Raw genomic sequence first — 15,677 nt, forward strand, 5'->3', positions numbered from 1 at the left:
ATTGTTGTCGATAACAACTTAATCAATGGCAAATAATACGGTTTGGTCTGGTTCAGTGTTTCTATAAATCACAATTTATCAAGTTAAACTTTCGAGCATATTTCACGTGTTCTGCAAAGTCTAGAAACGACATGTTTTATATTATTTTGACAAAGGTAGGTCTTTGTATCTGCGTTGCATTAAATCGACATATACAGTCTTAAATTTGCAACTAACGCAGTTGTTGAGGTTTTGACTTATAGGTGGGTTTCAAGCAATTTTAAGCACAACTACAAAAAATAGGTGATACGCAGTGTTTGTAAAAACACTCGCTGGTACGCCGTCAGAGAATGTTGCAAACTCCTAGACGGAGCCTGCCACCTAGGGACAGAAACATACTGGAAAAGTATGAAAATAACCCCGAGCAACCAATGAGGTGTAATGCTCCGGGCCAGTACAAAACCTGCTTTTTATTAATTTGTCTATACCTTTCCTACGAAAAAGAGAAAAAAGTGCAATTCATATTTATGCAAAACTTGTTTAAAATTGAAGTAGGCCTTCTCGCGGCCTGCTATAAAACGATGAGGGAGCTCTTGTTCAGAACACCCTGATTTTAACAACAATCATTTACAACGGATGCCTTAGGAATAGCTCCTGAAATTTGCTGGCTAGTTTAGGATAATTGTGCGAGCAGGGCCAGGCTACAAAAGCAATTAACCTGCGGAGGGGTTCGAACCACGACCTCCCACCCCAACAGGGGACGTGGCGTTAATTTGCACAATGTGCACGCCAAAATGTGCAAAAAATGCGCACATTTTAAACTGCCTTCAAAAATGTGCGCACTTTTTCACAATGCTCGCACATTTTAAAATGTCTTAAATATGTGCGTACATTTTTAAGTTAGAGTTCGAGTTTTTGAAGTTAGAGTAAGAGCTGTCAAAGTTAGAGTAAACTCTAACCTAAAAATGTGCGCACAATTTGAAGGCAATTTAAAATATGTGCACACATTGTGAAAAAAAGTGCACACATTGTTAAAAATAGTGCACATTTTTTGAAGGCAGTTCAAAATGTGCGCACATTGTTGAAAAAGTGCGCACATTGTTAAAAATAGTGCACACATTTTTGAAGGCAGTTCAAAATGTGCGTACATTGTTAAAGAAAAGTGCGCACATTTTTGAAGGCAGTTTAAAATGTGCGCACACTTTTTGCACATTTTGGCGTGCACATTGTGCAAAAAATGTTCGCATCCCCGTCTGCTAAACAGCGTGTAGTAATGGTTGACTATTACTACACGAGAAGGGCTTGATCACAGAATAAACATGGTGTATTTTAGGGTTGCCACACAATTTAAAACAAAATCAAAGAAATTGAAAGACATTCCAATAAATATTTGCATAGGTTTTTAACGACTTAAAATTAGATCAATGGGCATGCAATTTTTGTAAAATTATTTTTTTTTAAACGAAATGAATAATGTAAAATAAAAAAAAAAACATTTTAACGGAACTTGTTAACGCATACCTTAAGCCGGTCATAAATAAAATACCTTTTTAAAGATTTTAAAGACCTTGTTGCAATTCTGTACGAACGTTTCAGAAACTATCAGTAATTTATGAATTTCTCAGCGTCTGAAAGGTCCCCTCGTTTTGAACGACTGGAATAAATTTGACACACGATTGGATTAAGCTATTAAATCACTCAAATAAAACAGCAAAAGTTCATAAAGGTTAAACCTCTACCTATTCAAAAGACTGTCAAAAATCAATTTTTCCAGGAACAAATCTAATTTTTTTAAGCGTAAAAAAACAACAGCACCATTTTGACCAATATGCATAAATGACGATTGTGAATACAAAAATTTACAACTTTTTCTTTGGGGAAAATTTTTCCAAGACATATAGTTTACAGCGTATATAATTTGCAGTCGGTCGTCATTTTGACCAAGAGCTGTTGCATAGTTTCAAATAACAAGATACGGAATCTATTGTGCATCGAACAAACTAATTACATACTTAATACGGTTTACGAACAAAGTTTACTGGTAGACGCTAATTTAAAGACACCAATGATTAACATTTAAACTGTTGTAACATTACACTTCACACAAAGACACAATGCAAATGTCTTTTTCGCGAACACAAACACAAGAATATGGAAAAAACTTTTATAAATAACGTAACTTAAATTTACATAAAAATAAATGTATTAAGCACGAGAGATAGCATTTAGTAAAGTAATACATTAGATTTAGTCGTTAACAGTTTTCAGTGGTAAGGATAGTTTTGTTGTACAAAGCATTTTTGTTTCACAGTTCTGAAATTAATAAAAGCATATGAAAAACTTACATTTAAATAGGATTGTTTTGAATTTGATGAAGAAGTAACGCGCATTGTACTAAAGCAGCAATATATTATGCTTTCTGTGAACCTATTGCCAGAAACGATGCAAATTGACGCGAACTTTTAAGATCGGATCAGAAATTATTTTTGGGATTGATAATATACACAAAGATTGAGAATACACACCAAAAAAAATAGCAATACCCTAAACTCGCATGATGCTGTGTAATAGATATCTTTCAATCAGTTTGCACGAGGTGTGAAGTTGATTTTGTGAATTTGTGAAATATTCTATAGACAAAATCATATAAGGTGCACCGAAATCTATAGGTAGCGTCGGAAAAAATAGAAAGCAAAAAGGAAACGGAAGCTCTATTAAACCAATGAGAACGAAACTAATTTGTAAGCTAAACAAAAACAAAAAACACCGAAAGAATATCCATAATATTGTGACAAATCGAATTTCAGTACAAGAGCGTGGCACAAGTTTATAATTCGACAAACAAAAAAATATAATTCGACAAACAAAAAAATCAGACCAAACTTCAAGAGTAAACTTTACTCATTTGATTGGGATTTTGCAATCAGGGCCCTAGGCCATACTAGAGTGGACACGAAGTAGATTGATTTTGGTCACGAAGTGTCTTTTCACGAATCACCAGTTTAAGAAACAATTAGCACCCTCGTTTTGGTGTTTTTTTACGTTTTTTTGGTTCAAATGTGCACTGCTGTAATTAAATATTATAGAAAACTCAATGACTTTGTTGATCAAAAAATATTTGACAGCACTTGATTTATTGAATTTAGAATTTTTTGTTGATTTTATTTTTAATTGTTTTTTTTTCGGAGGCATTATTTTTTGTTAAACAAAGTAGTTCTTGTCGGCCACAAGAGGTAAAAATCCCATTTAAGGTTGAAATATTCTGTTTAATTTTTATGTAGAAAACAACTTACTTTTAAACGCGACGCGAGTGGAAAAAAATCAAACTCGCGTGGAAACTGCGAAGTCGGCACCGCTTTTCACAAACAAGCAAAAGCAAACATCAAGCAAGCAAAAATTTGTGAGTAAAAAATTTACGTCGATAGCACGGGGGAAAGTGGCAGAACCAATGCAGAGTGCACTAACAGAAAAAACAATTATAAATAAATCAATAAAACGAAATTCTAGAATAAACAAACGTTTTTTCGATCAGGTATCATTATACATAAGGCAAATTAAATTTACCCAAAAATAAATGTATTAAGAACGAGAGATAGCATTTAGTAAAGTAATACATTAGATTTAGTCGTTAACATTTTTTGAGTGATAGGAATCAGGCATCATCGCCCGTGATAAAGAATTGCTGTAAGTGTATACTGTGTAGGTTATCGAAACGTTGGTACATTCAATAAAAAAAGAACAATTTTACATCAAAAAAAAATATTCGCTGTATGAACGACTTTACAATTAGTACAAAGCCTGGCGGCAACAGTGCATTCAATTTTCTTACGGTTAGGAGAAAACCTATTAACGCAACCTAGAAAAATGTCGGTTGTTATTTTCTTACGAATACGTCCAAAGCGTCAACATGGATTGGAAGTTGTGTTTTTTCAACAAACCTTAAAAATCGAAATAAACTTTTCACATCGACGGGAGCGGAAGCTTACGGGCCGACGGAAAAATTTGGTGTGCGATATTTTTTGTAACGAAGATTTTGCAACCCGAACTTAGTAAAAATTGAACGATATACTGTAGACCAGGGGTTCTTAAACTTTTTTCACCGCGTACCCCTAAAATTTTTTTTTTGCTACGCGTGGACGACGGTAGGCAAGTTTTTTAGAGATGACGTTATAAATTGACGTCACGATGCAAATAGACTTCAGATATCTGTTGATTTCGGTTTAAAAAAGGTAAAAGTGAAATGGAGTCTAAATACAGTCAATTCAAAACCGGTTTTATTTTTAATTAAATGTTTTCTTTAAAATTGTTTACTTCTTAAATATACACTAATATTACCGTTAGGCATTCATGGAACCCCTAAAACTAGTTCACGTACCCCCAAGGGGTCATGGACCCAAGTTTAAGAACCCCTGCTGACAAAACGACAAAGGCATAAAACTATGGTGTGGACAAACTGCAGATTGCCGGTATGTTTTTCGAGCCATGTCAAGATTAAAGGCGTTCATAACATAATAATTTTCTTTTTTTTTTTTTTTTTTCTTTGCTTTTTTTCGATATTTTTACATATGAGACTCACCCCATGAATAAGTTGTCCACCATTTCTGCAGTTAGTTTTTCCAAATAGCATTATATCCGAAAGTATGCAAAACTTTTTGTGCGGCCAATGCGTACATCTTCTTTTAAATTTACAGTTCTAAATGTAAACACAATGAACGCATTTTTTGCGTTTATCCTATTATATTTACTCTCACGAGTTCACTCGAGAAGAGCGATTGTTTTCAAGATTAATTGGTTTTTAAAGTCCCGTTTTGACGTAGTTTATGACGTCATTATCTGAAAAATATTCATGGCCCCCGATAAAAAATCATGGATCCGCCCCTAGTGGTGTTTAATACATGTCAGCGGCACGCAAAGACAAGTTAAAAGCTTGCTGCCGAAGCGGACAAGTCAACAGAAATATCGAGGACGACGCAGTAATCCATTTAAAATACTGAAACGCAAAAATGTTAACACTTTAACTCAACGCTGCAAGTTTTTGTTAACTCAACGCTAACACGATGGTGTAAATGTATGGACCCTTCTTTAAAATAGCGCAATTCGATGTCATGGCGCGTGGATATGCGGAAAGAAAGTGTGAAACATTTTTCGTTAGTTACCTGCTAGGACGAACAAGGTTTGTTAAATTAACAGTGCAGTAAAAATGCCGGGAAGAAATGTTGGCGGTGAACTGAAAAGGGTGATGATTATGAATAAATAAAATGAAATACAGTGGCCCAAATGGGTGCAAAAAACAAAAAACAAAAACATTGAAATACACAACATACTTTTTGCATCTAAACCGGGAGTATGGGATAGTAAGCAGCAAACCCTCAAACGCAATGCAAAAGTTTCACAGGCCACCACTACAGAAGTAAAGCCCGAACTCAAGGCACCGTGGCCACCTCCTCTGCATTTTCCTCCTGTTGCTCTTTGAGAGAAGTGAGGAGCACCTTTTCTCCCGGCTCCTTCTCGTCCTCTCGGGGCCCGGAGCGCGACTCAAAGTGCCTCTGGATTTGCTCGGCGCTTAAATTTCGCGTGTCTGGGACGCGGAAGAATATGTAGAGGGCCTGCAAATAAATGTGTTTGGAATAACTCGCCGTGAAAATTGGTAAAAGAGATTTTTCAGATCAGTGTTTCTTAACCTTTTTTAGCGCTCGTACCCTTTGAGCTTACATAAACTTTTCTCGTACCCCTTGCCTAGAATGGCCGACGGAAGTTAATCAAATTGGAATAATTGGAATAAAACTCAATGTATTTATAACTTACGCGCCGAATACATGCAATAAATACAGTCTTGTAAGTCTAACAATATTTACAACACACAAACAATCAGACAATTTACTAATGGCGTTTTGTTGTTGCTTTTCGTAAATTACGCATTCTTCCCAAATATGCCTAAATAGCGCATATATCACACTGCATGTCGTACCCCCTGCTTTGGTGCTTCGTACCACTAAGGGGTGCACGTACCCCTGGCTAAAAACCCCTGTTTTAGATGAAGGCAGCGAATCTTGACCTTTTTTACTGGGTGGAACCTATTTTATTCTTTAAATTATTGTTATAGCATGTTATTAAAAACAATTTTATATCGCCCTGCAACATTTACTTTGGAATTTACGTCTAATTTAAAAAATTCAAAAAAAAATTATTTACATAACGGGCTAATGTTTTTTAAGTCAACTCTATTTGAAGGAATAAAGCGAACCACTTGAAACTTCCACACAAACCTCGAGATTAGCATCAATAAGGCTTACAACACGAAACCACAATAAAATAAAAAAAGCTAAAAAGAGAAACAAGTAGAAAAAGGCAAGGACTTACAACGGCAACGACCAGGACCATGAAAGGAAGATAGGCGTAACCACCCCAGGCGGCCAGGAGAAAAGGCATGGTTAGGGCCACGAGGACTGCAGAGCACCAAAAAACAATCCCGGCCAACCAGAGGGCGTTCGGGCGCGTTTGGGTCGTGGTCAGCTCGGATGGGTATGACGACAAAACCAGCATCGGGCCTATTGCGCAACCTGGGTTTAAGAAAATACATCGTTGTGGGCAGTGTTCTTTGATAAGGCAGTGGTTGTAAACCTTTTTCCAATTGTATCTGTAAACTTGTGCCCGCCTACTGAATAAAAACACGTTTGTTTCAGATATTTAGATCGCATGGTAAATGACAAATTATTTTTTTTAGTACTTAATTATATAACAGCCAAAAGTTCCAAACCAACGCAAATTTCTAAAGGATTCAAGTAAAATATTTTCAATAATTTACCGAGTTAGGAAAGAAGTCGTTAAAGCCGTGTTGATCTTTCGGAAATGATAACATAGCAGAGTTTTAGTAAACCACAATCGGGCAGATTATACGATCCACTTCACGATGTCAATATTAGTTCAGTCCATTAAAAGCTGGTTTTCACATAGCTGCATTAAAACCTTAATCGCTGGTATAGGCTTGCAATCCAAGCGGCCTATTAGGCGCTAATAACAAATCGCTAGTCAGACTCCAGTTGTTATCGACTAGTAGGCCCGATTTGCGGTCTGACGTAGCGTTTTCTTCCTTTACAGGCTTTAATTTTGTTTAGTAATGCTCGTTTGAACATAGTAATGACGCCTTTTGGTATCACAACGTACAAAAAGTATCAGAACGAAATACAAAGTAATAAGTTATTTGTATAAACAATAGGCATACACGCAAGGTCGCAAGAATTTTAGACCTACATACGCACTTTCCATTACAAAATTGATAGTATGAAAACATTTAACTACAGTTTGTCGTGTGTTACGATCGATTGTAAAGTTACTGTAATGTTGTTCAGGTAAAAGCGTGACGCAAAATATATAAGATTTTTGTAAGGAGCGACGCAAGCTAAAAAAGTTCAAGAACCACTGCTCTAAGAGTCGAGTTGGAGCACTAAGGACGCAAAGTACCAATATAGTCTTTGAATCGGGATTTGACCAAACTGGCGGTCGCGCATTAAGTTTTAGGGGGGCAAGTTGGTCATTACCTGGGGTCAACAAACTAAGGCCCGTGGGCGGGATCCGGCAATCTGGTTAAATTCTTCTGCCAGCGGTAACTTTTCGTAATGATTCTAACATACTGTGCTGTTAGTGCTTCATCAACGAAAATGTTTTTTTTAGGCCTAACCTGTGATGGCGACGGCCACTCCACCTACACTGACGTAACGCATGGTCGGGAAAGTCCCGCTGATGTTGGTGGACACGACCAACATAAGAAGGCCGAGAAGGACGACGCCGAAACCACAGAGGATCATTCGCTTGCAGCCGTACTTAGAGAGGAGACCGGAAGAAAGGAAAACAACCACGGCCATAAGAGCGAAAATTCCTGCAAAGAAATGAAAAGCTTACTGGTTTTGGCGAGGTGCTTTTCGAAGCCACTCGGTGTACTGTTATAATTACAATGGCCGTTGGTCAGCACGACTAATGGCTTGGTCACATTAAACACATTTTGCATATGTACGTTTCAGTTGCTTAAAATACAGGCTGTATTCTCTTTAAATGTGGGAACAGGGTGCAGCAAGAAATGGTTCTATGGTTGTTTCTCTACTTGCTTTAATGTGAGCCTGCGCCACTCAGTTGGTAGAGCAACGGTCCCGGTTTGTAAGTTCGAACCTCACCGCAGAATTGTTGTTTTTCTAGCTTGACATGCTTGCAATATAATCCTGATAAGGCTGATTGATTTCGGTAAACCTTCCAGAAGGCACCCGGTGTTATATAATGTTTGATTTGCCGTTGACCAGTACAACTCTTGAAGGGCTTGATCATAGAAAATACATTGTGTATATGTATATACGTTTCAGTTTTGAAAGATGGGTTAAGACATCGGTGTATTATAAATTGGGGGCGTTGTTTCAAGGAGTTTATAAAGAGACCGTGTCTTAATTTCTTAAACACTCTATCAAAAAATATTATATCAACAACTATGTTTAGATACATGAGTAAATCACAGGTTCGCAATTCTTTCCAATGCAACGCTTATGACACAGTGAAAAAATGAAAAAGCAAATAGAAAAGAGAAAGTGTTGTCCGTATCCAACATTTGAAAGAATACCGTTGAAGAAAGGCAGTGAAACTAATGGCGAAGACTTTTAAGCAGTACACATTCCATAAATTGGGTAAAGTTTGGGAAAAAATAGAGAGCACGCACGTGTTATTTAGCTTCATTTTATTTCGGAAAATTCTTTAGGAGAAATCACTATTAAAACAACGGTTTAGCCTGCAAAGCCGGATATATTTTTAATATGAAAAACCTTAGAAAAAGTGAGATTTGTTGCGGTTTCAATCGTAGATTGATCGGATCAAACTACAATGCAGTCAACAAAAAAATAATTATATATTGATATCAAAGCCCGTATAAGCATAGAAAACGCACATATCTTTAACAAACGTTGTTGAACACGGTCGACGCTAGACCAACTTCAAAAAGAGAACACTAAAGTAGTTGCCTATGCTTGGCAGTGCGCGGCATCCATGGCCTAATACTATCGCTTTGAAAAGCTGCACTTCAAACCAAAGCCACCCCTTCAGGCTTAGGTTGATTATGCGCATATGAGTTAACCAACTTGTGACATTGTTAACCAATACAACACAATGACAAAAATTACCGCCTTGAATCATATGACAAACACAATTGCTAAATGTAACGTGAATATGAGGACAAAACGCAAGTATTACGTTGATATACAAATGAGCGCCTCCGTATTTTGCAAAAGGAACTATTAAATTCGGTGTTGTATTTTTATTATGCCGCTGAATATTGACTGTGCTGCTTTTGACGCAGTGCGAACATAATATCGACTTGTAGGGTTTATTTTACAAGCGCAATTAGGGAAAGTCGTAAATTGCTATGGCGACATCCGTGGGAAGGCTGCCTGCCAAAGGCTCTAATTGGAACCTGTGCTGCAATTTATTCCGATAATTTCTGCTTGAAGATTAGCTTGCCAGACAAGTCTGAAGTATCGAGCATACGGACTTGTAGTGGCACCAGCACAAAAGTCTGGTAACGGTTGGGATAATTAGAAATAAACTGGTAATTATGGAAAGTTTTCACTAACGGCCTTAAAGCTTTCACTAACGGCCTTAAAGCATTATACAGAAAACAACAAAACGTTGACTGCATTATTCACTGAAATTGAAACCTAAAAGTAATGAAAAAAATTACAAGATAGTAAACTGAACAGTTTTACAAATTTAAAAAAAAAAAATGACATTGCGCCAATATAATTAAAATGAACGTACTTTTTGCAAAAAAAGTGCTAAAATTATACCAAAAACAGAATGGCCAATAAATCTGAATACCTTTCAAACATTCAAGCATAACAAATTGGTATGTTAAAACTAAATTAGGAACAATATACATTTATATATATTATATAAACATTTCTATTGTACATACCTATGGTATAGTACGTTGAATGGTCAGGGTTAACGCCAGCGGCTTCAAAGAGCGTGTTTGTGTATTGCATAACCGCTTGAATACCGCAGGCCTGCAAACCAAACTGGACAACAACCACGGCTATAAGCTGCCGACGATATTTGCCAACAGAAACCAACTGAAGGACACTCGCTTTTTCGACTATGCTGTCGTTCGCAATCTCCGACTTCAAGTTGTTAAATTCCTCGACAATTTCTTCGTTCGAAGTGCGACGGAGGCTTTTGAGCATGCGGAAAGAGTCCAAATCCTCGGGGCCTTTGCTCTGTGAGCTTTTCTTCTCTTCACGTTTCATAATGTCGGGAACGGTATGGGGCACCCAGGGTAGGGCGCAAATGAACGCGACTGAGAAAAGGCCGGGAAAACCCAGGGCGAACGGCCAAGTGTCGACGCCGCCGAGCACCTTTGGGTGAGCAATGACATTGCCCAACGCCGAACTGAGCTGCATTAGCCAGCCCAGAGGACTCTGGTATATCGCCAGGGTTTTCCTACTGACGATTTCTGCCACGTAGATGGGTCCAAGTGAGAATCCAAGGCCCCGAGCTATTCCGTTAATCAGACGACCAACAATGATGGCCTCAAATGACTGGAAAAGGTAGGCGACCAGCGACATTACCACTGAGGAAATGATTGATAAGACGTGGACGACAATTAGCCCGGACCTTCGACTAAAAAAGAAATTATACAACAGGTTAATACGAAAATGCAAGTTGATCTTAAATTTATACAACAAGTTATAGGAAATGCAAGTTGATCTTAAATTTATACAAGTTATAGGAAATGCAAGTTGATCTTAAATTTATATAAAGATACCAGCGCTATATATTGGGATATTGACAAATAGGGCTACATGTTATCCACGAAAATCGTTAGTAATACAGCACCGCAAGGGGTAATAAATCAGCAGATTTCTTGGTTTTACCTCTTTTTAAATTGAATAATCTCGTTTGGGTAGTATTCCGACGTTTTCATTGACCTACACTTAACCTACTTCAGTGGATTTATATTGTAATTTGGAAAAATAATTGGCTTCATTTTTCTGGAATTAATCAGCTGTAAATAATATTTATCGCTTGGGCGGTTATGATTGTTGACGAAAAATGAGATATTTTGACTTTTTACACAAAACAATTACTTTAAATTTTAATTTTGGTCAAAATAATATGTGAAGAATATATTAACATTGATGTTTAATTAAACTAAATCAGTGATCGTCCCTATTTCTGTTGAAAAGAGCATTGTTGGCGTTTTGCTGTCAAACAGTCAAATCAGTTTTGTTGTCCGACGTTATTGACAGATAAAAATGATAAACAGCTATAAAATTTTTATTAGGGAAAAAAATATGACAGTTTTCTTATAAAATACTCAGTAAACAGTTTCGTTAAAATTACGCCCGGCGTAAAAAGAATGGCAAAAACTTTAAACAGCACTAGCATGTAATACACAATGGGCTAATGGTAAATACCCAACCAGATACCTAGCTGAATCAAAAAAGAAGCACGATAAAAACCAGTGGTCATCAAACTGCGGCCCGCACATATTGCCTTTCATGAAGTTTAAATATAGTTAAGATTTTGACTGATGCAATTCGATAAACTAGTTAGCAACAAAGACAACACATTTACAAAACTCAACCTTAACAACAGTACTTAAGTGCAGTTTAAAATTTTTGCCTATGAAAAGATTAAATAATTTTTTTGACCTAGTGTGTGAATTTTAACTATTTTTTTTCTTTTTTGCAAAATGCCAATGATCGCCCTACTTGTTAATAAAGTACATTTACCAAGGTAAATATTAAGTTTGTATGTTCAGGTTGAAATGAAGCCTCTGTATAATTTTTTATATCATATGAGACAAACCATGTTTATTGAAATTCTATTTATGGTGATATGTAAAAAAGTAACAATGTTAAGAGATTTTTCATAAAGTTAAGTTAATTTGTGACAGTTACACATAATCATTGCAAAAACAAACTGAATGCTTGTTGTAAATTAACAAGAAAAAATCACAAAATGCCCAACATTCCATCAATGCACATTACTATACCTTAATAAATGCGTAAACCAGTGAACAGAAAAAGAACCAATTGCAGCTCCAACGATTAGAGATGCTTGGCTAAATGTTATATAGAGGGATTCTTCATAAGAAGTGGAGGAAACATTGTAGCGTTCCTATGCAAAATATATTTAAACACAGTTCACTAATGTAAGGACAATAAAAAATTGAGCAAAAAGCATATGTATATATAAAACTAATTGAGAGAACAATTTAAGAAATTTTAACAAATTTAAAAAAAATTTACAGCGGTTTCTTGATTTGACGAAAGGCAACCATAAACTGTAATTAATGCAAGATAAAAATTAATATAAATGTATAGCGACATCCTTTAACAAATATCTAGGTTTAGGATAATATTTAGGAAAACATAATAAATTTATACATTTTAGAATAATTAGATATTTTTAATTACCATCCTCCAATATTTTTACAAATATGTGAGAACTGATAGACAAAATTCTGTTGCCTGTTGTACAATTACACCAAACTATATTGGTTAGGTAAACTAAACTACACTAAACAATGTGCTCTTTGATACGATAAATTATACACATACCTGATAAGTTGTGTTAATAAAGACTTCAATAGCTGGTGTAGATGGGTTCAAGGCAGTTAGATTAAGGCCCATTGGGACAAAGATGGAGGCATGGCTTAAGAATACCAGAAAAATACACAAGTTTGAGTTTATTCTTGCCATTTTTACCCTAGCCTATACCTTTAATAAAATACAAGCTCATAATAAGTTAACTAATTTCAAATCTAATTCCATTTTTTGTTGAATCTTTAAAAATATTGACACCTTTTAGTACAGGGGTGTCCAGCATGAGGCACGCATGCCAAATGTGGCACGTGACCTATTAAAAACTGGCACGCAAGCCCCAAAAATACAGCCAATTGTCAAAAAAGCTAAATTTGTTATCCAGACAATTGTCATTGTTTATTCACAATACAAAACAATCCCAGCAATTACGAGAACAAACAATTACTTCTGATATTATAACAGTATACTGTTTTTATTTTTTGTATAAAAGCGCTTTTAATATTAGAAAAAAATAGTTGCTAAACTTTGGCACGGGAAGAAGTTATAAGACAAAAATTGGCACGTCGGCATGTTCGAGTTGGACACCCCTGTTTTAGTAGGACATTTTATGCCATTGTCCCAGACTGCATTCCCTTACACTTTTCAAAGAAACCTTTGCTTTTCCAATATTAAAATTGTGCAGCCATATTGGAAACTTTGGCTGTTGCAGAAGATTGTTGCATGGCTGTTGCACGAAAGTGATAGACTTAAAACTCTCTATTTAATAGCACTTTATGTGGAGATATCGGGCTTGCAGTGCTAAATTTTAAGATGTGCAGGTGTGCACAAAACCTTAATGGCACACCTGCACATCTTGAAATTTAGCACTGCTAGCCCAATATCTCCACATAAAGTGCTATTAAATAGAGACTGGGCTGGGGGGAGATGATTAGGCAGTTTAAAATTGTGTTGCTGTAATAAATACTACTAAAAGTTACTTTTGTTAATTTACGTTTAAATGGCTCATTTAATTTGGCGTTGATTTTCAACCAAATAAGCAACTGTGGCCACTGGTGAGTGCGCAACTGAGCAGGGAATTAATCAGGTCTCAAACTTCCCCATCTGGTTGTTCAGATGTTCAGTCAGGATTTTATGTCCACCTGGTAGATAAGACTGTTCGCAATCCATCCACAACTCAACCACTATCACACAAATTGATTAATAAAGTATTGCTAGTGCACTGTGAAGAACCAAAAGGCACACAGTTTACACTGTATAATATCTCCAGAAGTAAATAAAATATCGATCAGAAATATTTGCACATTACTCAAAGCAGTCTAACTTTGCCAGCAATAAGGCTCTAAAAAATAATATTAAAATACAACTTATTCATTTTTAAGTATGAAATAAAAATAAAAGAAATATTCAGTCATATTAGGCCTTAAAAATTAAGTGTGCAGAAAGTAACTGACATACGGGTGATACTTACAAGTCTAAACAGCAAACTGGGTTCCCGCCTGGAAAGTATGACAGATCTTGACTAAATCTCGTGGGTGCACAGCCAAAAAAATTAGTTTGACTGGGTGCAACTAAGGTCAAAAGTGTACCTCGCCATTATAACATGTGGAAAAATCGGGTGCATATTCATTTCCTAAGGGTGCAAGTCTAGTCTGTTGAAAAAAAAACCTGGGTTCACTTGCTATACTTTTCATAGCATTGGTGAGTTTATAACGTTAATAGTCTAACTAAAAATATAATATGTTTAGACTTCCGTGAACCATAGTTTGTTACTAAAAGCAGGATTACCTATCCATGAAACAAAAAATGCGTTAGATTGTTAGCAGACTTTATGCAATAAAAAAGCAATTTTTTTGAAAAACACTTGTTTCTATACTGGCTTTATGCTGTACTGCTGCTTTACAGTAGTATGGTCTGTCCCAAGACAAAACGAAATTGGAATGATGCAACAAAACTCGTTTGTCATCCTATAAAATCAAATGTACAACTGATGATGCAAACCAAAGAAATGTTCCTTTTCTCCAAACGAGCGCACAAATCCCAAGGACAAATGAGAACGTCTAATCACCAAGTGTCAAATCTCCTGGAAAGTATCATTACTAGCGCTATAGGTACTTTAATGATTTCCTTTCCGCCTTTAAAAGGAGTAAAGTTTGTACTTATTGGGAAACTTTCCAAGCAAAATCAAATGAAGAAGAAGTCCTTTACTCTTGAAACAGTTTCAGAACATAAAACATCGCAAGGTAAATCACCTAAAAGAACACCATTTTTGCAAAAAACGCGAAAACGCACTCAACTGAAACTTTCCACTTCAAGTTAAACAAAAGAAATGGATTAATTTTTTTATTTTTTTAATATGTTAAATTTGTCTTGTTTTGATTTTCGTAATATGCCTGTACGGCAACTTAAATATAGGCTGTCTATATTTCAACAAGTGTGACATTAACCTTCGCAGTATTCTTACTACCGCTACCAGTATATCGAAAGTAAGTAAACTGAGTTGGAAGTTCAAAGTGCATGTTATCAGCTTGATAGATTTATTCAACATTCGAAAAAATTAATTAAGACGGTTGACAGCCCAGCACAACCACGTCTCGTAAGTGTATATTTTAACAGAGGGAACATGACCACCGTACTATCTGAACTGCACTAAATCGAAATCAAACAAGTGCCATTGCAATTCAAAGTGCATATTGTCAATCGCCAATAGATTTATTGCAGCCTACATTTGAAAAATTCAGCATAGCTCCGCTTTTAATTAAACAACTTAGCCTACAGCGCAGTATAACACGTCTCGCCTGTAAGGCGTCGTATCGATCTCAATAGTTCAGTTTTTCCAGTAGCCAGAACTTTATGGCACAAAGGCGACTGCCTTGGGTATATTAGCTGCGTCAGTTTCCGTCTGGAATTGCCAAACCGGCCCAGCAAGGAAAAGGAAACGAGGTGAAATATTTAACACGTTCCCAGGCGAACACGCTATAATTACAAACACAAACAGACATATGCGTCGCTGTTACACAAGCGTAGTGTTCGTACAGTTGTTGGTGTTAGGCCTAATGGTTTTAGTATAATTTTAATAACGGAAAAGCATCATTTTAATAACGGAAAAGAGAAATTTAA

The 15,677-nt window shown here is 36.2% G+C and overlaps 1 protein-coding gene across 1 annotated transcript; it reads right to left on the reverse strand.

The window, feature by feature from the left end:
* Positions 1 to 1,756: 1,756 nt before the first annotated feature.
* Positions 1,757 to 12,721, reverse strand: LOC146163352 (solute carrier family 2, facilitated glucose transporter member 3-like). The gene is made up of 6 exons (XM_083382863.1): positions 12,576 to 12,721; positions 12,008 to 12,132; positions 9,926 to 10,629; positions 7,658 to 7,855; positions 6,340 to 6,539; positions 1,757 to 5,585 (listed from the first exon to the last, which is right to left on the reverse strand). Exons 1-6 carry the CDS (start codon positions 12,714 to 12,716, stop codon positions 5,403 to 5,405), a joined length of 1,551 nt encoding a protein of 516 aa, XP_083238989.1. The 5' UTR covers positions 12,717 to 12,721; the 3' UTR covers positions 1,757 to 5,402.
* Positions 12,722 to 15,677: the final 2,956 nt, after the last annotated feature.

Source organism: Ascidiella aspersa, chromosome 2 (genome assembly GCF_963924565.1).
Source record: "Ascidiella aspersa chromosome 2, kaAscAspe10.2, whole genome shotgun sequence".
Classification (NCBI taxonomy): domain Eukaryota; kingdom Metazoa; phylum Chordata; class Ascidiacea; order Phlebobranchia; family Ascidiidae; genus Ascidiella; species Ascidiella aspersa.